Raw genomic sequence first — 25,373 nt, 5'->3', positions numbered from 1 at the left:
GAGCAGGATTACTCTGCAGACGCACACAGCCTGGGTGACGATGACATCATGGCTTCCGGGCCACCCCCTCACATCTGCCAGTAGGGGGGGGAAAGTGTCACATTTTCTAACAAATTGGCAGAAAAAAACATCAAACATCTGGGTTCTGGGGATACTACAACATGGATACAAAATATCATTCCAGCGTCAACCACCATCAACAGGTACCGTCCATACACCAATGGAATGGTCACGTCCAGAAGGAGTCTTTTTACAGGAAGAGATAGAATCCATGCTCCTTTTCCTCCCCATAGAACAGGTCTCTTCATCTTCTCAAGGGCAGGGCCAGTACTCCAGGGCCAGTACCTCTTTAATTCACAAAAAGAATGGGTAGTTCAGACCCATTCTAGACCTCAGAGGTCTGAACAAATACATTTGGACAGAAATGTTCAAAATGGTATCACTGGCCACTGTCATAAAAGCAGTTAAATCTGGAGACTGGCTGGTTTCTATAGACCTGAAGGATGCCTACTTCCATATCTCCATACACACGGATTTCAGGACCAGCACCAGTTCAAAGTACTGACTTTCGGTATCTCCACAGCACCCAGGGTATTCACCAAAATAATGGACAAATTAGCAGCACATCTGCGAAGCAAGGGCATCCACGTTTACCTTTAAGTAGACGACTGGTTGGTTCAGGCTCCATCTAAGGGAATGGCACTGACATACAGAAATACAATTCTTCATCTTTTTTAAGACCTGTCATTAACCTTCCTGGAGGCACAATTCAATGCAATCTCAGGAAGAGTGTATCTCACGGAAGAGAAGGTCTGAAAACCATTTGTCAGAAAGCAAGTCTATGCAGCATAGGAGCCAAGCTAACAGCAAAGGGTTTTGAACAATTTTTGGGGCACATAGCATAATCAGTCTACTTGGTAAGACATGCAAGGCTACACATGAGACACACAGGGGTGTCTCCTTTCATCATGGAATCCAACCCTTCCAGATTCCCACCTCATCAAGGTTCCACCAGGAGCTGCAACAGAAGAAAGATGGTGGAAACTCTCACCTTGGTTGAAGATGGGACTACAGCTGTCCCAACTACCTCTGACATTTTGCCTGTATACAGACGCCTCACTACTAGGGTGGGGTGCACACTTATCAGAAAACCAGGTCCAAGGCTCTTGGTCACCAAGACAAAAACACCTCCATATAAACCATCTGGAGCTGTTAGCAATCCTCTTAGCACTGAAACACTTTGCACCACTTTTAATGTCCTCCATCAAGGTGCATATTGCAGCAATATCCAGTATTTTACCTGGGTGGGAAAATCACCCGGTAGGTTCCCACCCTGAAGTATCTAGATTTCTTAAGGGGGTTAACAGGTGAAAGTAACTTTACTTTCTTACTGGTACTGTATTACTGTTCAGTTCCGTCCTCCGCACCCCCCCCATCCTGATTTAACCGTTTGCGGTCCTATGTCGGACCTCGGGTTTCTAGTCGTTTTTTCTCCGGAAAAAGCTGAGAAAACCATTCAATGGCCGAGTGGGAGCGACAGGAGCCGAGACGAGCCGAAAAAAAAAAAAGGGCGTATCTCATGAATAGTCATACTTGCCCCTGGCCTCTGATAATGGAGGCCATAAGGAAACAAGTTCGCTGTGACTGCATCAGCGCTCAGAGAATATCACAGACATTTACAGAGCTTTTTTCAGATGTTATAGTAATAAAATAATGACTTGGATCGCATTATTGAGGCGTTTGGTGATAAAACGAGTAATCAGGAGATGATTGATTGATTGATTGATTGATTGATTGATTGACTGAATGATCGGTATGTACGACTAATATTATTATTATTATTATTATTATTATTATTATTATTATTATTATTATTATTATTATTTATTTCTTAGCATATGTGAAAACTATAGCAAACGAAAGGGTGGGGCGGGGCTGGAGATGCCTAATGAGTGCTTTGTTAAACCCGTTTGACTGTGGGAAAAAAAATACTTTTAAACAGCACGTCTAAAATTAACTGCACGTGTGAAAATAAATTGGACCTGACGCGCCTGACATGCACTTAATAAATGGACTGTAAAGGGTTAAATAAAGATCAGCTATGAGTATTACCATTTTTTTTTCTGCCAATTTGAAATGCCCAGTTGTATTTAAACTCAGCCCACCCCTTACCACCCCTGCACTAACTCGTGAGCAGCGAAGGTGAACACACGCTGTCCTCCAAAGCGTGTGCCGTCAGCCAACCGCTTCTTTTCACTCTGCAGGCCCACCATGCAGCCAGCCCAGAGCTACAGCATCTGAGGACAACGCAGCTCTGGGCAGCTTACAGACAAGCCCGCAGGCGCCCGGCCAGTCTACAGGGATCACTGGTGCGCGGTGAGCCAAGGTCACCCTGACCGACCTAAGCCTTCCCCCTCTGGGTGGTGCTCAGGCAATTGTGCCGCCCCCTGGGAGCTCCCGTCCACGGTCGGCAGTGGAATAGCCTGGACTCGAGCCGGCGACGTCCAGGCTATAGGGAGCATCCTGCGCTGCAAGCGGAGCTCCTTTACCGGATGCGCCACTCGGGAGCTCCGAGTATTACCATTTTAACGTGATAAGCACATAATCAGAATGATCAAACAAATAATCCATAAGATTGTTTTTATTTCTGAATGGCGCTAACACAACCTAAACAATTACTTTGCTGCTGTCTTGCTGAGCACACCAATGCAGTTTTGTACTTTAAAAAAAGGTAATACAATCACAAAATAGGGACGATTTAACAATTTTACTGTTTCTGACCGGGACAAAAAAAATGAAGGTTGTTTTTGCTCTACTTGTTTCCTCCAAATATGAACCAAACTATGGGCGAAATGTTTACTTCCGAGTGGCGTTTTGGTTGTGAAGCATCTCATGGTTGTTTTTCTGTCTACCAAGTAATAAAGTGGAATAAGCTGCATGCCTTTGTCTTATGTAGGTATTCACTTCAATTCAGGCCACTAAGATTTCAGTTTACAAAAGCTGCAAGAGTTTCCACTGCGAGGAATTTTTTTTTTTTTTTTTAGTTTTTCAGGAATGCTTCTTCCTGCACCGAATAGCTAAATGTCACTGTGAACGGGACCTGTGGTACTGCAAGTTCTTTTGCTTAAATACAAAGATAAAATGATGTAGCCTAAACAATCTTTTTGATAAGTCGAACTATAAAATTACCTTGACAAAATCTTGCTTTCACCTCTGGGGGTTAACCACTTAAGGCCCCCAAGGAAACAGAACATCCTTCCCCCATTTTTTGTCTTGAACAACACCACTAAAGGATGTGGGAGGTTTTATAGAGGAGGGATACTACTTTGGAGTCAAAAAAGTTTATATCAAGGATCTCTGGGGAAAAGAGATTGCTTGTTTGTTTTCTCCTGACCCAAGCAACATGGAGACTGGGAGTTCCGTCTGTGTGTGGAGTTCATTCTACGAAGAAACCATATTTCAGGTTATCTTTGTCTTCTTGCAAAGTCATTCATCTTCATGACCTTCAGGGACCTCCTTGGATTCCATATTGTCAGGGTTGCAGACTGCTCTACTCTCTGTTTCCTAACAGCCCCATGCAAGGTGTGGCTGATGCAAGTAGCTTCATCCACACAGAACTCAAATATACATATGATGTCATGTGCAGTTATGCTTAGCACAATTAAAATGATTCCTTTATTCACAGACAGCTCAGTATAGTTGCGATGAGTGGAATAAGATGATGCCTACCAATGATGTCTCTGATGGATGAGAGGGAGTTGTTTTTAGATGTTCATGTGGTGAGAGAGAGCCCAGACATACACACCTTGTTGTCTTTATGAACAGGAGCGAAAGATAACATGTGCAGTAGGTTAATATTCGAGATTTGGGGTTAGGAGTCTGACGCTGAAAATGCAGTTGTTTAATTTTCTCATATAATAAAAAAGCCCAGGGGCTCCTTTCTCTGCTACAGCATAAAGCTGTAAAGTCATTCAGATACCAGCATTTAAAATTACAGTGTACATGTGTTTTTAAGGTATTTGTTTCAATATTTAAACCTCCTTTTCCTGCCATTCATTACCTTTAATACTAGTATAAATGGGGGAAAAAAACCTTCAAAGGAATTACAGCCTTGTTATGTACAGTTGGGTGTACATTATTCCTTATATAATTATTTCCTGAGCACTTCAAAAATGCCTTTTTCCTCCCTTATTTTTCCAGGACTCTAAGATAAAGAAAAGTAACCATGCAGTGGAAATAGTGCCCTCCCCCTCATTTGATGTGTTCTCCCCAGTAGAAGAAGATAACCCCTATGAATTCTCAGTGACAGCTGTGACCAGAAAACCTTGTTCTTTGGACATCTCCCGCTTGTCTGCTAAAACAGGTAAGCAAAATACATACATATGAAATGGTTGATATTTTCCCTATTAACATGTAAAGATATATAGAGACACACACATGATATACTCGTAATAATATGAACCATTTTACAAGTTAAGATAATTGTCACACAAGGGTAGTGTTATAAATTACGTAACTTGGTTGCAGTATTCTGTGATAGGCTATGTTGTTTAGTATACAAACTGTACTTTATACAAGTGATGCAACCCAAAGCTGATCACAGCTCAGTTATGCTGGTTATACACAGGGTATGCATTATAATGGCTTTATACCATCCAACAGAAAGAGAGAGCAAATGCAATGTGTTTTCACACCAGCCCTGTCAAACAAACTCTGGAAACAATACATGTGAGAGGCCCGTGTTTCAGGTCAACAGGGATATAACTTTATTAGTCTATTTCAGTCAAAACCCAGCTGTTAAATCTGTTTTCTTGTGCTGTATTTAGATTTTAGCACAAATCTGTCTTCTGTGCGTCTGTGATGTTAAAGTGTCATTATATATTATTGTTCTGCTTCTGGAATCAGGCAGAAATAACATTGATATCCAAAAAAAAACTACAAAATATACAATTACAAAAACAAAAACTGAGGGGGACCAACAGGCACTTTTTCATTAAGTGTTGCTTATGTCAGATTGTTTTTATTATGTATTTATTAATGGGAGGTTGAATAACCATTTACACTGTAAGAGGGGGGATGGTTTTAAAAGTTAGCATTTTTCACAATTAATCAAAACAGCACAACAACTCTTTGAGAACCATATGTATATGTAGTGTGTTTAATTCTTTCTGGAATGTGGGCTGTGGTGAATTCATAAAGGTAACGTGACACATGATACAAATATATAAATACAAGGCTCAAAGTTAACATACTGTATATTTGGTAGCATTTTGCTACCCAAAACTCTTAATTTGCTACTAGCTTTTGTTTTATGCAGTAGCATTTTTCTGATACCTTACGCTGCAGTTTATATGACCGACCCTGAGTGAGCAGGTACATAATTACTGGTATTTAGGTATAAAGCGGGGACCCATTGCTAATAAAGCTTCCCAGTTTGTAGATGACTGAGGATTGTACCGCCCCATAGATACGTACGAGGCCCACAATGGAAATCGTATTGGACAGTAGATTACAGTAGCAGAACAATGTTACGATTTTATAAGAGAATAGTCAATGACCTAACAGGATATTAAGTTTATTCAGTGTCTATAAAATGCTAATTGAATCTGTCATGAAAAATGGCAACTCAGGTTTTGTTATAATGTTAACCCTGGTGTCACCTACGCTAAAAATGAACACATAATAGGTAGATAATTATTACATTATAAATATTTTGACTACAAAAAAAAACAAAAAAAAAAAACAGGAGCAAATAGCTATAAAGTTCCCATGATCCAAGTAAATGTCTTCCTTGTTTTATCAGTGTGAATAACAGACGAAATACAATCTTGAGGTGCATTCATTTATCTATCTCTTTTCTTTTTATAATAGATTATCACTACCTTGCGTACTAGTGAAAAGTGTGCTTTAACAAAAAAATGTTTATATATATATATATATATATATATATATATATATATATATATATATATATATATATATATATATATATACATAACATTTATAAATATATAACATTTAAATAAATAAACAAAATTCATTCAAAAGTTGTGCATGTTGATGCACTGGGGAGGCCAAATCTAGACTGATCCTCAGAGCCAGCATTGCATGATATAATAAAAATATAAGTTTATATAAAGTAGTGTTAATTAGAATTAATACAGATTCAAAGATAAGTAAAAATGATGTCACAAAATATAGAACACCATTACATCATGTAAGAATAAATCATGGATTTGAATGTAAACAATAACAAGTAGTTGTCATGCTGTCAAAAACCTATAAATACCACAATGTTTTGATTCAAACACAGGCTCCCTTGAGAAAGATATGTATAACATATCGAAACGTTGGGCAGCTGGCTCTTTGAGCTAATATATATATATATATATATATATATATATATATATATATATATATATATATATATATACTGCACCATCAAACTATAACTTAAACACATAGCTAACTAATAAAATGAACCCAGGTTATGTTTTTTTGGTTAAATCTTGGTTGATATCCTTTATTCTGTTATTACTTCTTAGCTAATTTCTTGAAATTTGTACAGCATTTAAAAATGCAGTGAAAAGGCAGGACGGGAGCATATATATTTATGAACAAACCAGTTCATATAACACGTTGCATGAGTCTTTCAAATGTAGTGGTACCGTTCTGGAATTGGCTTTCATTTTCAAATTTATAAGGTCATACAATGCAAGATTCAACGGTAATGTGGCACATGTTACTTTTTTTTGTTTGTTTTTTATCGCTGTCTTTATAGGTGTGTACGATTTGTTAGTTACCGAAATCTCAGTCAACAACTGAAGACAGATAAGAGGATAATTTTGTACCAGTTATTTTGCACCGATGAAACATAACCTGCTTAAACCGTACTGATGGCATATCATATGCTTAGATGACAGATGTGGTTGCATTCTTGTAGAACTTAAGGATAAAACAAAATACATTTTGACAACAAATTTCATTAGTTACATTACTTAGTTGAGCACAAGGTGGTTTCAAGAAATACTTTCTTATTTAAATATAGGCCTACAGTGTGATAGTTTGGGATATTCAGTCTGTTTAAAAACAGTAGGTAGGTGTTTTTTTAAAAATTATTTTTATATATAATTTTTAGTTAAATAAACTGTTACCAAATAAGACCACTTTGTTACCTACTTTACAGGCAGGTAGCAAATCCTCACTACTGCCTTCTAGCCATGTAAATATAACAAAGCTTTAATAGGATCATTTTGTAATATACAGTTATTCATCCAGCTGTAATATTCTCCCTTGCAGACAAACTATATATTAAAAAAAAAAAAACATTATTGGTTGTGCCGATGCACTGAATGATTTTAATAGAGTTTTTAAATTGACATGAAAAATAATCTTTTATTGATCTGGGGTTCTATAGTTAGAATGATTTAAATATTTATGTTTTTACTCTTTTATGAGGACCATTCTTTGGTGTGTTTAGATATATCCACTTGCTACAGTGTTGTCTGTTTGATCCCCCACACTAATTTCAGGGATTGTCTGTCCTGTCAATTCATCTTACAGTACACTATATAAATTAAGTATGGAATGGTAGTGTAACAGGGGAGAGATCTGTACTGACTCTGCTGGCGTGTTCACAGTGCTGCAGGAGGGGGCGGCAGTCGTCCAACAACCGCCTGTCAGTCATAGCCGTGACACGGGGAGGTGGGAGAGTGGGTGTGGACTCTCCCTCTCTCTCTGAATGGCTGCGAGGCGGGTCTTGGGGAGATTGTTGGCCCTATAAGATAATGCTCTGCTGTTTCCTCAGGTCTGCCGTTTTAGACGCGCTGGAGGTGCGGAAAGTGCTGACCGGGAGCGAGGATCAGCGGAGAGAAAGGAGCCTCCGGATAGACAGTAGTAGTGAGAGCGGGGTACCTTTGGGCAGAACCCCAGTAGTAAAAAGGCAAGCATAGCGAGCCGGTAGAGTAGGACGGAGATCCGGGTCGTGCGGGTAGCGGCGACCGGGATATTGTTGCCAAGGGCAGCACCTTTTTCTTTGAAGGTTTATTACTGTGTTTTATTTTCTCTTTTTCTTTGATCTTTTGTTTTCATTGTTTTGTTTGAGGCACCTGCGGGTGCTACTGTCCGATCCCTGGTTTACCAGACTCCTGGTATTCTCCGTGGCTCTGTTTACCATCGGTGGTACGCAGACCACGGACCCACAGCGCCATCTGCGGGCTAAAGAGATCAACTCCCTGCTCCAAACAAAAATAAAACTGGGCACCTGTGTGGTGACGCCAAATACACCTGTCTGTCTCTGCGTCAGTGAATTACCCACCACCCTTCCACACGTGGTGTCAGAAGTGGGATTCACTGGCATTGCCCCAAGCAGTGCACCTACCCAGAGATAAAAAAAAAAAAAAGAAAAAAAAAAAAAAGCCCACAAAACATAATGGATGCCACGCAGTTTGCTGCCCTGATGGACCTCCTGCGCCAGACTCTCACCGCTGCGGTGCAGGGGGCGGCTAGATCAACAGCCCCAGACCCCCGGTTGCAAAGACCTACTAAAATGACGGCCGAGGATCGACCAGAAGCCTACTTGGAGGTGTTTGAGGCCATGGCGACCTCGGCCGGGTGGGCTCCAGAGCAGTGGGCTAGCTGCCTACTGCCTCAGCTCACGGGTGAGGCGCAAGCAGCGGCGAGGACACTGTCCCCGGAGGCTATGATGGATTACCCAACTCTGAAGGCGGTCATCCTTAATCGCGTGGGGGCCACGCCCGAGGGGTATCGGAAAAAATTCCGGGGGGAACAGTTTGCGGCAGAGGAGCACCCCCGAACCATTGCCCACCGCCTGAAAGATTACGCCCTAGGTTGGCTGAACCCGGACGTAAACACCAAAGCCAGGTTGGTGGAGATGGTGGTGGTGGAGCGCTTCCTGGAGTGTCTGGCTCCGGGTCCTCGGCTGTGGGTCCAGCGACAGGCACCGGATACTCTGGACCGGGCGGTCGAATTGGCGGAGCAGTACCAGGCAGCGGAGCCAACGCCCACGAGACTGCCTGGGAAGAGCGGGGCTACCGGATCATCCCCTCAACTGGCCCCGGAGAGGGCGAAGGGACTGGGGGGAAGGGGTTATCAAGGATTTGGTCGGGGGGTGTCAGCGGGAGCTCCCGGCCCGGGAACTGGGGCAGGGTGGGGCTACCCACGGGCTGCTGCGGTGTCGGACCGGGGTCTCGCGCGGACACCTTATCGGCGAGCCCCTGTTCTGGCTCCGGTATTTCCACCTGTTGCTGAAGCTTCAGGGAGAGAAACCAGCCCACCGAGGTGTTGGACGTGCAGGGAGGTGGGCCACCTCGCCCGGGACTGTCCCGCGATGGAGTGTGACCTCGGCCGACCAGGTAAGCGCGTTCAATTACCTCAGTCACTTCAGCACACGGGTTTTGTTATTCCTGTGACAGTGGATGGTACAAAAACCCAGGCTCTCCTGGATTCAGGGTGTGGTCAGTCTCTAGTACAGGAGAGCCTAATCTCACCGGGGCACAGACTTATATTGGGACGGGTGCATATTAAATGTATTCATGGGGATGTACGCTCCTATCCTAAAATTAAGGTGAATATGACTATTGGCCAGCAGGTGACGCAGGTGCAGGTTGGATTATGTCCTCGATTGCCGGTACCGGTAGTTCTGGGACGGGACTGTGAGCAGTTTAAAGACTGGGGGTAATAGAAGAGTCCCAAAGTGACTGGAACAGTCCGGTAGTGTTAGTCGATAAGCCAGACGGGTCAACTCGATTTTGCATTGACTTCAGACGAATCAATGAGAAATCGAAGTTTGACGCTTATCCGATGCCCCGGGTAGATGAGTTGCTGGAGCGTCTAGGCACCGCTCATTTTATGACGACACTGGATTTAACGAAGGGGTACTGGCAGATACCCCTGACCCCGGAATCTAAAGAGAGGACGGCGTTTTCGACTCCCTTCGGGTTGTACCAATTTAGGACCATGCCCTTTGGGTTGCACGGAGCCCCTGCCACTTTCCAGCGGATGATGGATCGCATTTTACAGCCCCATCAGCAGTACGCCGCTGCTTACATAGATGACGTGGTTATCCACAGTGAGGACTGGCCGAGTCATCTGTGTAAGGTAGCGGCGGTGCTGCAATCCTTGCGGGAGGCGGGGCTCACTGCTAACCCAAAGAAATGTGCCATTGGGAAGAGTGAGTCGGAGTATTTGGGGTATCGAGTAGGGGGTGGCCAGATCAGACCGCTGATTGCTAAGGTGAAAGCCTTGGCTGACTGGCAGGTACTTGGCCTTGCAGCCCTATGCCTTCAGGGTAGTCCACCGAGCGGGAAGGCATGGGGTTGTAGGATGGACCGGTGGTGCCATTCTAAGGGGGAGGATATGTAACAGGGGAGAGATCTGTACTGACTCTGCTGGCGTGTTCACAGTGCTGCAGGAGGGGGCGGCAGTCGTCCAACAACCGCCTGTCAGTCATAGCCGTGACACGGGGAGGTGGGAGAGTGGGTGTGGACTCTCCCTCTCTCTCTGAATGGCTGCGAGGCGGGTCTTGGGGAGATTGTTGGCCCTATAAGATAATGCTCTGCTGTTTCCTCAGGTCTGCCGTTTTAGACGCGCTGGAGGTGCGGAAAGTGCTGACCGGGAGCGAGGATCAGCGGAGAGAAAGGAGCCTCCGGATAGACAGTAGTAGTGAGAGCGGGGTACCTTTGGGCAGAACCCCAGTAGTAAAAAGGCAAGCATAGCGAGCCGGTAGAGTAGGACGGAGATCCGGGTCGTGCGGGTAGCGGCGACCGGGATATTGTTGCCAAGGGCAGCACCTTTTTCTTTGAAGGTTTATTACTGTGTTTTATTTTCTCTTTTTCTTTGATCTTTTGTTTTCATTGTTTTGTTTGAGGCACCTGCGGGTGCTACTGTCCGATCCCTGGTTTACCAGACTCCTGGTATTCTCCGTGGCTCTGTTTACCATCGGTGGTACGCAGACCACGGACCCACAGCGCCATCTGCGGGCTAAAGAGATCAACTCCCTGCTCCAAACAAAAATAAAACTGGGCACCTGTGTGGTGACGCCAAATACACCTGTCTGTCTCTGCGTCAGTGAATTACCCACCACCCTTCCACAGGTAGAATAAAGCAATAGCCAATAAGCTATGTATACCAATAAATCCTATTTCTGCGTTCTTCAAATTTTGGAGAATTACATTTGAACCCTTTACTGCCCAGGATATGTTTCCATGCCTATTTAATGCCTATTTTCTTAATGTCAAATATATTAGACATGGACTTTGGAGATGTTTTCGAAGATGGTAGAAGGGAGGTTAGTCGGCCAGGGGTCCAGGGGGCATGTGGCAGTAGTTGATTTCAACAGTAAGCCGGAAACATCAGCAATGAAGAGAGGAGAGAAGGAGGAGAGGGCAGGAGGGGCAACTGGAGGAGTGTCAAGGTGGTCAAGTAGTAAACTGGGTTTGTGGTGGGCAAGCGTAGAATAGATGTTGTCGATTTTCTTCCGAAAGAAAGAGGAGAAATCATGACAGGTAAAGAGAGGAGGATGGACGGGAGTTGGATCTGTTGGTGGCTGGATGTAGGATTTGGTCAATGATCATAAAGAGAACATTGGGTTTACCGTGTCCCATAGTTATGATTTCAGAGAATTGCTTCACCCTGGCCATGGCGAGCATACACCTGTAGCTCGCGAGATGGTCGGTCCATATCCCTCTGTGAAACGTTAGTCTAGACAACCTCCACTTGCTCTCAAGCTTGCGGCAGGCAGACTTAAGCACTCGAAGTTCGATGGTGTACCATGCGCAGTTTTTATCTTTCTTGACGGTTCTGGTTGTAAGCGGGGCAACAGTGTCGATGATAGGGTGGTGTTGTAGAGTCACTGCATTATCAACTGAGGACGGGAGAGTACCAGTTAGAGGGGATGCAGAGATACATTCCGAGAGTTTCAGAGGATTCAGCAGGTTCTTGGGATGGAAGGAGATAAGTATCAGTAGCGGAGGAAGGAGCAGGGAGATTAATATTAGCAGTGATTAAGAAATAGTCAGAGAGAGAGAGATATATCTGAGACGGAGAGATTGGAGACATCAAGTCCCCTGGTGATGAGCAGATCCAGGGTGTGTCCTCGGGTGTGAGAGGGGACGTTGACAGATTGAGAGAGCCAAAGACAGTCCAGAATCGTGTTGAAGTCGGTCACTAGGGGAGAGGAAGGCAAGTCAACATGAATGTTGTAGTCACCTAGGAGTAGGATTTTGTCAGTAGAAGTGCAGACACGGAAGAAGAATTCTGAAAACTCGGCAATAAAAGCAGTTGCTCTTAGGTGTACGGTAGATAACAGCAAGGGTGAGGAACATGGGAGAAGGGATCTTGATGGCAAGATGCTCAAATGAAGAAAAGGCAGGCAAAAAAAGAACTGAGGGAGCGAGCACAGAAGGAGATTTTCAAGTTTGTAGCAGGCAGCGTAGGGGGAGAAGGAGTTATTAAGGGTATGTGCAGCAGGTACTTACCGGTGTTCATTCTGGGAGTGGAGAACGAGGAAGCACACTTTGTCCAGGGGATCCAGACGTTTAGTGTCAAGGTAGCCACTGGTAGCCATTGGGAGAGATTAGGAAAAGGTCCACACTCCTCCTGTCCTCGCTTGGACTGCCACAGTTCAGACTGCCCTTGGACGTGTGGCTGGCATTCTAAGACACTGATTGCCAATTTATACTATTCTGTAGGCCTGGAGCCCTATACTTAACACACGTTTCTAATGGGCCTCCCAATTCAACACAGCCCAGCACACAAAAGAAATCTAAATTACTATTTTTAAATGCAGTCTGGTTAACCTTAGCAATCAACGATTTAAACGATTTAATGAACGGTAATTCACTTACCTATTTCAATGTGGGGTTTCTTCTAGCTTAGTCTTTCAATCTTCCTTTGATGTCTGTTAGTTAAGGCAGGGGGTTCCCAATCTTTTTTATTTTTTTTTACTTGAGACCCACCTGTTCAGCTGCATTAGGCACTGCGGCCCACCATTAACACTCCTTGAGAAAAATGTCAAATTAACAACATTTTATTATTATTATTATTATTATTATTATTATTATTATTATTTATTTATTAGCCGACGCCCTTATCCAGGGCGACTTACAATTGTTACAAGATATCACATTATTTTTACATACAATTACCCATTTATACAGTTGGGTTTTTACTGGAGCAATCTAGGTAAAGTACCTTGCTCAAGGGTACAGCAGCAGTGTCCCCCCACCTGGGATTGAACCCACGACCCTCCAGTCAAGAGTCCAGAGCCCTAACCACTACTCTACACTGCTGCCCCATATTTTATATTTTATATGTTTAAGCCTGTGACACTGTAAATACACTTTTTTATTTGAATCCAAGCATTTTAAAAGATGGAAATCTCTAAGAATATGCACTGGAAGAAAACTTTAAGATCTTTGAAATGCTTTAGTTTTACTAAATAAAATTAACTGCAAAAACTAAATGTATGTTTTTTATCCAAGTCTTTAAATTAGGTGCCTTTGTACAATTGAAAACCATTTGAAATGCAGCTATTTGTTCTTGGTCATCAAACACGAAAGAAATGCATGTCTCTTATTTTTCACATTCATAAATACCTGAACAGGAATCACTTTTGAGTAAAACCAGCACAACATGCACAAGAACATAACTCCTCATTTCTGAACACTCCAAAAGTCCACTCTATTCTAAATTATTCAAAAAGGAAAAGCAAACGACATAACTAAGAATAATAAACACAACTTACAGTCTAGTGTTCTTAATGTGATGGATGTGCAGTTTATCCAGCTAGGGGCATATATGAGGCTCAATCTAATTTCATCTTCAATTTTCAGCCTTACTCGACAGCTGTTTTTGATTGCTGCCATTGCTGAAAATCCAGCTTTGCAAAGATATGTTGTTGCAAACAGAAAAAGAGCTTTTAGGGCTTCATCAGAGAGTGCAGGGTATTCAGCTTGAACACAGAATTCTGTCCAGTGAATGGAGCTGAAACGGAACTGCAGGGAATTGTTATAGGAAAGTTCAGCTAGCTTGCCCTGTTGATGAACATTTAGGTGGTTTTGGGATTCCACTGGCACACAAAAGCTCTGTTTGGAGGCTTGGAAAGTAGTGAGTGAACGTTTCCTCCAGTTTCTCAAGGTGCTGCATTGATAGTGTTACTGAAATCTGAATAATTTTGCAAGACATCCATCAAAAGAGGAAACATAGTACTATATTATATATAGAGATCCCTCCCATATTTCATACAACGACAGGCAGGTCAGTATTTTATACATCGCCCCTGATAAGCATCCGTCCTGTAACCAATTTGATACTGTTATCACTTTTTGACTTTTTTATAATTTCTGTAGTTCACTACTATTTTTATTAAATAACTGGCTAAGACAGTAAAATGATATATTTTCTAACACTTCAGTAGTAGGCTGCTTGCTGTCAGCAATGTATTGTATGTTTCTTTGCTAAGCTGATCGCTCATTTCATACACGTGCATATATGGGGGGCATTACAGCTATGGCCAAAAGTTTTGCATCACACCCTCTAGAATTAACTATTCAGTCACATGAAACCATGAATTGCATATCGCTTTGTAGTTTTCCAAAAATTGAAAATTGTGACGTTTCAAATCTTACATGAAATACTGTTTTACTATTGTAGTTTCCGGTAGACTTTTGCGCTTATCATTTTGTAGTTTCTTTGATTGCATGTTGTTAAATAAAATATCGAAATTATGTTCATACATTTTTTTTTTTTTTTTTTTAAATTATGTCTCAATCCTAATGTCAATCCAAACGTTTGGCCATATATGTAAATTATATCCAAGTACATAGCCTACGGTGTGGTACTGACAACTACTGTACTGTACCATTCAATTTTTCTACAATATTGTAAGAAAAGTCAGTCGCGTAGTGCATTCCGCTCATGTGTGCCCGGGTGCGGACTAGCGGTATTGCACCATAAAAATGCCCAGCGGTGCCGCGCCCCTCGTGTGTGTCCCAGGCTTAATGCCCAAAGGAAGTTCGCCACTGAGAAAAGGCTAGACACTTCAGGATGTAGCAGCTGTTAACTAGGGACTGCAGGGTGAATAAGCACAACCTGCTGTGGGATTCAGCGTCTTGCATGATTCTGGCAAGCATCTCCTGGGTATCTGCCTGTGCTGTTCAGCAGAGCCCACATGCTGTTGAGGGGAAATGTTTGCTGTATTGGGTTTGAGTCCGGTTCCGTCCTTCATGGGTGACCTCACAATGATTAAGGAGGGCAGCTTGCTTGGTGTTCAAATCGCAGATTCTGCACACGGAACAAAAGTAGTCATCTTTTTTAGACTGTTCTCTGATTAAAACAACAAGCATTAAAACAACACGTTTGTGTTTTTCCTACTGGACACAGGTTCATTTTATAACCTGATCGCATATAGGTGTAAGACACCCTTAGGGTTTAATTAGATACATTATCTGCTAGAAATTAATAATAACAACAACAACAACAACAACAACATAGTGCTGAATCACAATCCCAGTTCTGCTGAATGATGAACTAGAAGGTTAGAGTGGAACTTCTCTACTTGATACAGTGCTTTCCATTCCACAACTCTCCTTCAAAGGCTAATTACACATTGATTGGAGTCAAATGAGAACGTGTAAGAGAGTGAAATGGTGCAGTGAATCATGTAGTGGTATTTAATTGCATAGCCACCTGTCTTGTTCCGTTAGTTGAGCCCAATCAGTTATAAAGTGGTGTTCACTTAGACTCTCTCTGTGCATGTTATTTCAATCAATACATTTTTTCTTTGACTTCTATTAACTTTGCTAGTAAAAGTTGTTTTTCTGTCCTGTCCTTTTTGAGTATAGTGTAGAGGGGGATACAGTATCTTCTGCATCAATGGTTCACGAATTCAAACCACGTCTGTGTAACTGGGATGCCGTAGAAATACATCCTAGACATGCAGCACTTTGTCCGGATTTTGATCACACATGGCAGGGCAGGGGAATGGTGGCCCTGTCTTGTCACAAAGCTGTGGTTCCTGAGAGGCTCTGCAGTGAGGAACCTGAGGATCTAACGCTCTAACAATGCAATCCAAAAGTGATTCATAAAATACATGCACAATAGCATTTTAATGCATGTGATGTAGTAGCAGGTATAAGAATAAGTTCGGTAAACATACGGTTGTGTTGTAGGAGTATGTGGCAAAGTGGTTTACAGTACGCAGGTGTAGAGGTGATGCAGTGCTCCAGATAATAACAAAAAACAGTTACTGGTGAAATGATGGCTTAATTTGTAATCCAGCGTCACTTGACAACAGTAAATAATAATGAGAACTGGCAATACACAACGATGTGTATGGTTCAGTTAAATCCAAAGGGTTCAGTCCTGAAACAATAAACACAGTATTTAAACACACGCAATATACACAAACACAGTCACAAGTCCAAAATGAGTGCTGTAGTGCTCGCGGTGAAAATACAATTTATTTATGAACAAGGTGCAGTGTTGTCCGGGTTTTGTGCTGGCCTGTAGCCATCTAATAACAAACAAGTAGATTTTATACACGACAATACAAACAAAACACTCACGGTAATTTTACACTCGTCCTTCAGCGGTTCGCTCTTAACCATTACAAAGGAACAGATCACCTAGCCACTTCCACCTAACCCTTGGAATGAATTGTCAGGCCATCCAGTCCAGGACACTCTGTTCCATTTATACAACGCCCTCACAGGTCGGGAGAGAGATTTATCAGCAAGAATCATCCTGTCTCACAGAGTAGGATAAATATTGTCAAATGTTCAGGACATTAGTACCAGATTAATCAAACGGGTCCATATGATTTTGGTCAGATAATTGTAATGGATATGATGGTATTATGGAAAATAAATTTGGACAATTGTAACTTAGCATGTGTGCATCTTATCTGTGAGCCCAGATTTAAGAGAGCAGAGAATGGAAATGTCACACGCCAGCCAGGTTACACCCATCAGGTTGAGCTGTTTTGACAAGACAATGGTAAACATGTCACTTTTAATTATAATGTGTCCATCGATAGAGTAAACTGGTCATTTATGAGCTTAAAAAAAACCCCTGCAATTCACTCAGTGGATGGTTTACAGTAATTGATACATTTACAAATGTGTAGCATTCTTTTAACTTATAGGGATATGGAAATGCATCTTGGCAGTACTGTATAAAGTTGTATTTGTACACAGTTATACCACGTAAAGTTAGCCCTGATGTTTGTATCAGGAATATTTCACATGATACAGCCTTCATTTCTAAGCGGCTATAACAAGGGGAGTTTCTTACACGTGGGTCGTCACTGAACAGTACTGAGGCAGACACAGAGCATTGGGTGTTGACACACGGCACAGGCCCACAGATTTAATAAACACAAGTGCTGACACTAGGGTACCTGCAATGGTAGTGCTAGTGTCACATTTAATAAACAAAACAAAGCTAAAAAATAAAAGTTTGCCACACAAGGCGAGTGCTAGTCCCACTAAAAGGAATGTCCCGCTCCAGGAACCTACTACTCTACGCAACCCTCTCTACACTGTTTGGAATCAACATCCCCTAAACTAGCCTATTCCTGGATGAAACAAAACACAGCAATATTTCACTCAGCAACCGTCTGTATGGCTATGGCTGTGCAGTAGCCTTGAACTGTAGTGCAGATGCTTTTTGAGCTCCGCGCAGCTTCCCCGGCACGCCCCCAGCCAATCCGAGCCTCCAGATCAGCTCAGCGCTGGGCTGCCCACCTGCTCAATTAGTTACTTAGCAATGCGTCTCCTGTTACACGTCCCAGCTGCTTCCCTAAAGGCACACATGCACTCCAAGAACCAACGACATGGTCTCCCTGTCACAGCAGCCTACACTATGTGGAACTAAATTGGACTTTTAGTAACACTCAACCCAGAGACAATTGAACAAAACCTCATTTAGGCAGAGAGGGGTCTTCCGACAGCACTGTATTAAAACCAGCCCCACTCACATGCTACATAATTGTTTTTATGTACAAAACCCAAATTGTCTCAAGAAGAAAAAAAAATGGCATTACTTGAAACTCTTTTGCTAAGCCTTCTACTGCATAGTCTATTCCATGTTGTATTTGATTACACAGACATTACAGTAATAATAAATAGATGGAAGGGAGGTTGTTAATCAACAGCATCCTGAACTCATGGCCGTTAATCCAATAGAATGCCTATCCTCATGGCTCAGGGCTCTCATCTCATGATGGAGTGGGTTGTGAGGTCTTTCCAAATGTATATCCAGCAGATGTATTCACTGGTATAGGTTCTGTATTCCAGTAGCAGGTTACCAGAGGCACAACAATATGCTCAGCGTATTTATATATATATATATACACACATCAGTGGGGTGCAGTCAGGGCATGCAGGTCATGAACTGCATGACCGATCAGAAAAGTAAGAATGTTGCGATAATACTAGAATATAAAATGTGTCTTTCTGTCTTTATATAATCTTTTTTTTTTTTGCGTGTTCATTGCGCGGACCGCTCCATTCTTTGTGCTATGTTCGAGTCATGCTGCGTTAGCTCTGCATGACTAGTCTGGCACTTGAAACAGTACCAGGCCCTCTGAGTGACGCTGCAGCCACACACGCGTAGTGGAGCTCAAGCCATGCTGTATTAAAGTAGCATGACAGTCTGTGACTGCGCACTGTCGTTAACTTATACTGATTTAATTTTGTTTGCACCTTTAGATCACCCCCTAATGCATTGCACACCAACCAAGGCAGGCTAGCCTTTTCACTAGGTCCTAGTGCCACCCAAAGTACTGGCTTGTGGTTTATGAATAAATTACTGAGAAAAATAAATAAATAAAGCATCAATGGCATATTTTCTCAAATGAATAACCGACCCAGTTTTCGGGTACCCGTGCCGACCTCTATCTAATGTTACATTCATATAGTCTCGCTGCATGACCTGCTGGGAAACCCACTGCATGCCACTGATATACATGTACATTTTCTGTTTTGATACGTTCACATTGCCATCTGTGAAAACAGCCCAGAGAATGCCAGCCATAATTCAGCATTTGGAGCTTTACCTTGTGGGAATCCTGTCTTCCTATTAATCAATTTGTATCACCCGGCGTCGGTTTCTCTGCTTGTAATAATCCAAACCAGATACTGTTTTGCAAACACTCAATAAAACAGATTTTGTTTTGTACTGCCCGCCTCACTGCTGGCTGGGTGCCCAGCTGGTCTGAGCATCTCCTGCAGTATCTGGAGCCAGCGTGTTCCTTTAATCTTCTGCCTGTCACAGACACTTGCATTGGCTTTCCATCCCATAAGTCTCTGTAATAAATGAAATGTGAATGAGTACATATATTAGACTGATGCCACCAAAGAAAATATGCATCATGCCGTTTATCCCAAAATCCAGAGAATTACTGCTTTTATTATTTTAGGCGATTAAACTCAGTCTTCACAGAGTTAATCAGTTTTTGCTGGATGTACTTAATAATAATAATTAACTGTTGTCATTAGCTAGTTCTACTTTTTATATATTGCCAGCCCATTGGCTTTATTGACATCATTAAACAATTAATATTCTGCATGCAGGAAAACAAAAAATAACTAAAGTTAACTTTCACAATCCTATCTTTGTCATATGCAGTATGTTATGCTAAAAGAGATACAGTTAAGTCAGAAGTAAATTATATTATTTACTTGTTTTAATTAGTTAAATAAAACAACAACAACAACAGCAAAACATAATAATAACAACAACTCTAATTACTAACCACAAGGAATCTAATGTTGTTTCAACTACAAGCGTAATTTCCAGGAAATTATTTTTACAACTGTTTTATTTTAATCATCTTTACAACTAGGAACAACCTAACTGAGATTTGTTTGAAATTGAAGTTATGTTGAACCTAATAGTCTGTTTAATGACCCAGCAAAAACCAAGCTTTATGGTTGGTGTAAGCACTTTAGGTACACATGGGAATTGCTTTTTATTGTACATACTATGTATTTATTTTATTTTATTTTTTGTAACTTGTTGTTTTACTATAGACATCCACATAATTTTTTTTTGCCATGAAATAGTGTAAGTGTCTTGACTTACAAATTGCAATGCTGGTGCACATGTTTACATTTATTTGTGATAAGAAGAGTTTAATTTGTAAAACAAATACAGTGGTTTACGAAACCACATGGACTAGAACATTCACGTTGTCATGAAATGTATAAGCAAATGTCACAAAAGAAAGCATGTGGCGGTATTTGCAGTAGAACATTAAAATAGACCTCAAGTTGGATTTAGAAGCAGAGGGAACTTGAACAGCGCAGTGCTGCATGCATGAAACTATGCCTTAAGGAATTGTTACTGTTTCTGGCTGATATCAGCAATTTATTATTAATTATTTATTTATTTTTTAATTAAGTTAGTAATTGAAGTACTGTGTATTATGTTAATGCACCTTGCATACATATTTAAGCAACCTCAAAAAATAAAAAGGATTTAAAATAATTAGGCTTTTGCAAGGGGATACTGTATGGACATACCAGTAATTACTTTCTAAAATGAATAAACCAAAAAAAAACACACTGTTAATGTTACAAAACTACTAAGAAACATACAATTGCTGCATTTGTCTTCTTTGGTAAAGTTTGTTATTGTTACATGGTTTTGTTTGACTTATTGTTTTAATAAGGTGGTTGATTTTCGCCTTTGTTACATACATACGTATGGTTTCTGGGTTTGGTCTAATTGGCTTTTTTAATATTCTAGGTAATTAAATTAATTCAATAGTTAGTTGTGGTGAAGTTTGATTAAACTAAACAGAGCTGTAGCAAATGATTTTTAATCTTAATGGCCCATTTCTGAACCTTATCAAACATATGTGGAACTGTTTGAATCTAATATTCTACTTGTAGAAAATTAATTAAATTTATCAAAATCAATGGATTGAACTATTTATTTTTCTTACCGCTGTATCTTTTTATATTTGTATTCAAGACGTAACATTCCTAGAGGATGCTTGCAATAATGTACTGTAGGTTGAAAGTTATTATTTGACATTTCTGACATATGCAGTACAATCCATATCTATTAATGGAGCACTTTACAAGACCCTAAAGCACTAATACATAAACAAAACCTGCTGCTATTTGTCTGCCTATCACATCAACTTTGATGTATGCCCCACTTACAGTATACATGAATGTTCACAAGGTGCCCGTGTATGTGTAAGTAAAAGCTTTTTAATTTTTTTTTTATTCTTGTCTTTAGTGAAAGTGTCATGCAGTAAAATGAAAGGGCAGATTGGAGATGTGTTCTTTCAGGCCTCCCCTGGGCAACCCAGAGCTCCTTGGAGATTACGTAACAAATAACCCACGACAGGGTGTGCAGTAAGACAATTCTTACCGCACACCCTGGGTGGGTTATTTCGCTTATAAAATGGCTACATTTCTTTTTTAAATAATTACACAAGCTAGCTTTTTTAAGGAAAAAAATTAGAAATGTATTATGTATCCTTCCACTGAAAAAAAAACAAAAAATAGTCCCTGAATACATATATTTTGTACTTTTTTATTTGCCATAAACATTACATTGAACATTCCTATTTATAGTAAAATATTCGAGATAAAATGGCCTTTGGGAATTGAAAGCAGACCGATTTCCTACATCTGAGGGAGGATTCACGGAACAGCCAAACACTGCACTGGCACTTGACATCAAGGGAGGAGCTTCCAAGTGTTTTTTTTTTGTGTGTGTGTAGGAAATGATCCTACTCAGGTTTTGCGGTGTTCAAGAGAAGCTGATCAATAATTTCAGAGGCTGTTTTCACATCGATGGCTGTTAACTGGCATAATTACCCTAGATTGTAAACCAGCATTAGATGATAAGTGGATTAAAAGACTTTTTAGTTTGCGCCGTGCCGCAGTCCTTCCCGTCTGCGGCGAGCACAGTAGAATTCTGTGCCGAACCCGACCTTGTACAAAAACCCAACAGTTGTGTCAGCAGAGAGCAGGAGAGATTTTAATTTTGTTTTAAATATGTTTTTGAAATCGGAAGGTAGTGGTGAGATGTATCTGTTTAATTTACACATCGCATACTCACTCGTCAGTCTTATAAGGCGATATTTAGTTTAATAAGTAGATGCTGTAATGAGGTTTCTGCAGTTATTTTTTTGCTATGCTCAACCATGTCACATAATGTCCAGGCTGCTGTGTCAGACTGTGGTGAAATTATTGTATTACTTGTATTGTAACGCTTGAAATGTTTTTGCCTACGATTGTAAGTCGCCCTGGATAAGGGCGTCTGCTAAGAAATAAATAATAATAATAATAATAAAAAAATAATTACTTTGGCATCATGGAACGTGAAGGGTATGAATCATACGGTTAAGCGAGACAAGGTGTGTGCTCATTTAAAAACTTTAGCTGCTGACATAATATTTTTTACAAGAACCGCATATTAAACACTCATAACAGAGCAGGGTGCGATGCCGTTAGATAACGCATGTTTTCCAAGCCACATTCTCCCATAAGGCTAGAGGAGTTGCTGTTCTTATCCGCAAATCAGGGCCGTTTAAACACATTTCAACTGTGACTGATCCCAATGGTCGCTACATCATAGTATCGGTTTATCTGTATTCAGCCCGTGTCATCCTCCAGGAATGTATACGGTCCAAATGTCGATGATCCGGCTTTCTTTCGTAAAGCTTTTGTACTACTGCCAGATCTAACTTAATTATCGGTGGGGATTTTAATTTTTTACTAAACCCTTATATGGACAAACTCTCCACCCGCCCAGCTCCCCAATCAAATTCAAACATTGGCTTGAACAATCTTATAAAAAATTTGAATTTAGTAGATATTTGGAGACTGCAACATCCCACTGATAAAGAATTCTCGTTTTTCTCACCAGTCCATAATTCATATTCGAGAACTGACTATTTTTTAAGAGAATTGATACCGAAGGCAACATCGATAAAATATCACAGTATCTTGATTTCTGATCATTCTCCCGGTTACATTTCACATTAAACTCTTGGAAGATAGACCGAATTATAGCTGGCGGTTTAATCCTTCCCTTCTTGCAGACCACAAAGTTTTGTCAATACGTCATCAAAAAGATTTCTCTATTTTTGGAGACCAATGACACTCATGATGTATCGTACAATAGGCTATGGGAGACGTTTAAGGTAGCACTGCTGGGACAAGTTATAGCTATGAATAGGGGTCTACTTAAATCGCAGTAAATTTACGTATTTTTCACGGGTATGTTGCGGAATAAAATTAGGATTTCGGGGACCTGTTTAAACATTAAATAAACCTAAGTAGACCATATTTCAGAGCACTATAAAACCCTTACTAAAACAGAGTGCTGTCATTTGTTAAAGGCGAGTATGCAGCATCCCCCAGCAGTTGACACTTGCCTATACATTGAGACTGCACGTTCTGCATCCACTGAATTGGTTAAGGCAAAGCTTTGCCAAGTTATACAGATGTGGAAATCCATTAGAAACAGCCCAAAAACTTGGTTACATAAGGGCATTTGGCATACTTTAATAAAGTCAATGTATGCAGTACGTTCGTTGTCATGTTATTTGTCCCATCCAATAATTTATTTTATTAGTACCGAGTCAAAACAAAGAAGATGTGGCTATTCGGGTCTAAAATTCCAACTAAGCAGCAGGTTGAAGCGAGGTGGCTGTGCTGGATCGTTTTAGTACCGATTTAACTTGCAGACAGGAATACTTTTTGTCTGGGCTGACTTTCCAGTTTGGTTTCTGAAAGCTGTTTATTTTACGTTCTGTTCAGCAGCCTCTGTAGTAGCCTTTCGTTTAATGTGTGATTCTGAAGCTAAATAGCGATCAATCGTATTTTCTCCAAATACACATTAAGATATGGAAAACAATGACCTCAGTCTGCATGTACCGTTTCTTTGGGAAATATCTTGAAACGATCATCAGCCAAAATATACTTTGCTTTTTTTGTCGTCCATTTCTACTATTTTACCTCCAATGCTGAAAACTAGATTTTAGCAACCTAAATCAAAACAATGCAGCACCAACTTTGTCCCACCCCCTACTGCACAGTACTACAGATCACATAAAAGCAGTAAAGACGCACTGATAGGCTGATTAAAACTTTGTCATTTGAATAGTAAACAAGAACGTTAACTGCTTTGGAGAATTTATTTTGTAAATGTTACTTGTGGACGTTTTTTGTTTGTTTGTTTTTTGCTTAAGTGCAATGCACACGGGACGGCGAAGGAATAAAAAAGCCTATCTACAGAAGGAAGACACGTAGTTTGCGTCACTTGCGTTGTGCAGTAGTTCATTTAAACAAGGTTTCTTTTTTTTTTCCTCTCCGTACTTGTTTGTATGCATTGGCCCCTAAGAGGTGAATTTCGCGGTGACCCCTCAATTTCACGATTTCTGCGAAATCCGCGAAATTGCGATTTAGGTAGGTCCCTAGCTATGAATTCTCTTTAAAAAAACAAAAACAGAAATGACTTACAGAGATAAATACTCTCCTATCAGAACTAGAACAGTCTTACAGATCTACTCTATCACCCCTTATATTAAACAGAGTACTTCAACTGAAATATGAGTACAACACTATTCTTGCAGAGCAGGTTAGCAACCTTTTAGTTAAAATCAAACAAAAACATTTCAAATTGGGAGATAAACCACACAAATTACTAGCAAGTCAGCTAAGGGGGGCACAGGCAGCAAGGTCTATTTATAGAATTAAATTGAAAAATGGTATGCTGGTAATTGACCCGAAAGATATTAATAAGTGCTTCAAAGAGTTTTACTCTGAATTGTATAAATCTAAATCTATCTCGAGTACCGTAACTATTACAGACTTTTTAAAATCTCTTAATTTACCGAAACTGAATGACATAGCCAGGAGAGACCCTTAATTCAGATTTCACAGTACAGGAAATACAAGACACAGTAACAGCATTTCCAAATGGTAAAGCGGCTGGACCAGACAGGTTTGTTATAGAATTCTATAAGAAGTACAATAAGGAAATGGCCCCACTACTACTAAGAATGATAAAGCATTCCCTTTGCAGTTCACATTTCCCACCCACACTATATGAAGCGAGCATTTCCTTATTATTAAAGAAAGACCGAGATTAAACAAATATGTCATCATAACGTCCTGTGTCCTTATTGAACTCAGAAATAAAAATATTTCCAAAATGATTAGCTAACAGATTAAACAAACATCTCATCTATTATACACCCCAATCAGACAGGGTTCATTCCAAATAGGTACGCTTTTTTTAACATGAGACGACTGCTGAATATCGTGTACAGTAAAAAAACATAAGCGCCGCTGTCTTAGCTTTCGACCAAATCGAATGGA

General features: G+C 40.8%; 1 protein-coding gene across 11 annotated transcripts in view; it reads left to right on the top strand.

Annotated features, from left to right (window-relative positions):
- Nucleotides 1-25,373, top strand: part of LOC117419806 (ankyrin repeat and sterile alpha motif domain-containing protein 1B-like) — a 260,532-nt gene that overhangs the window by 114,766 nt on the left and 120,393 nt on the right. For all 11 annotated transcript variants that reach the window (XM_058986231.1, XM_058986226.1, XM_058986225.1 and 8 more), the window contains one exon: nucleotides 4,201-4,363. In XM_058986231.1, coding sequence (XP_058842214.1) covers nucleotides 4,201-4,363 — 163 coding nt within the window. The remainder of the gene's footprint in view (nucleotides 1-4,200; nucleotides 4,364-25,373) is intronic.

The sequence above is a fragment of the Acipenser ruthenus genome, chromosome 14 (genome assembly GCF_902713425.1).
Source record: "Acipenser ruthenus chromosome 14, fAciRut3.2 maternal haplotype, whole genome shotgun sequence".
Lineage (NCBI taxonomy): Eukaryota > Metazoa > Chordata > Actinopteri > Acipenseriformes > Acipenseridae > Acipenser > Acipenser ruthenus.
Note: the sequence above shows the minus strand (reverse complement) of the source record. Positions and strands in the feature narration are given on the sequence as shown.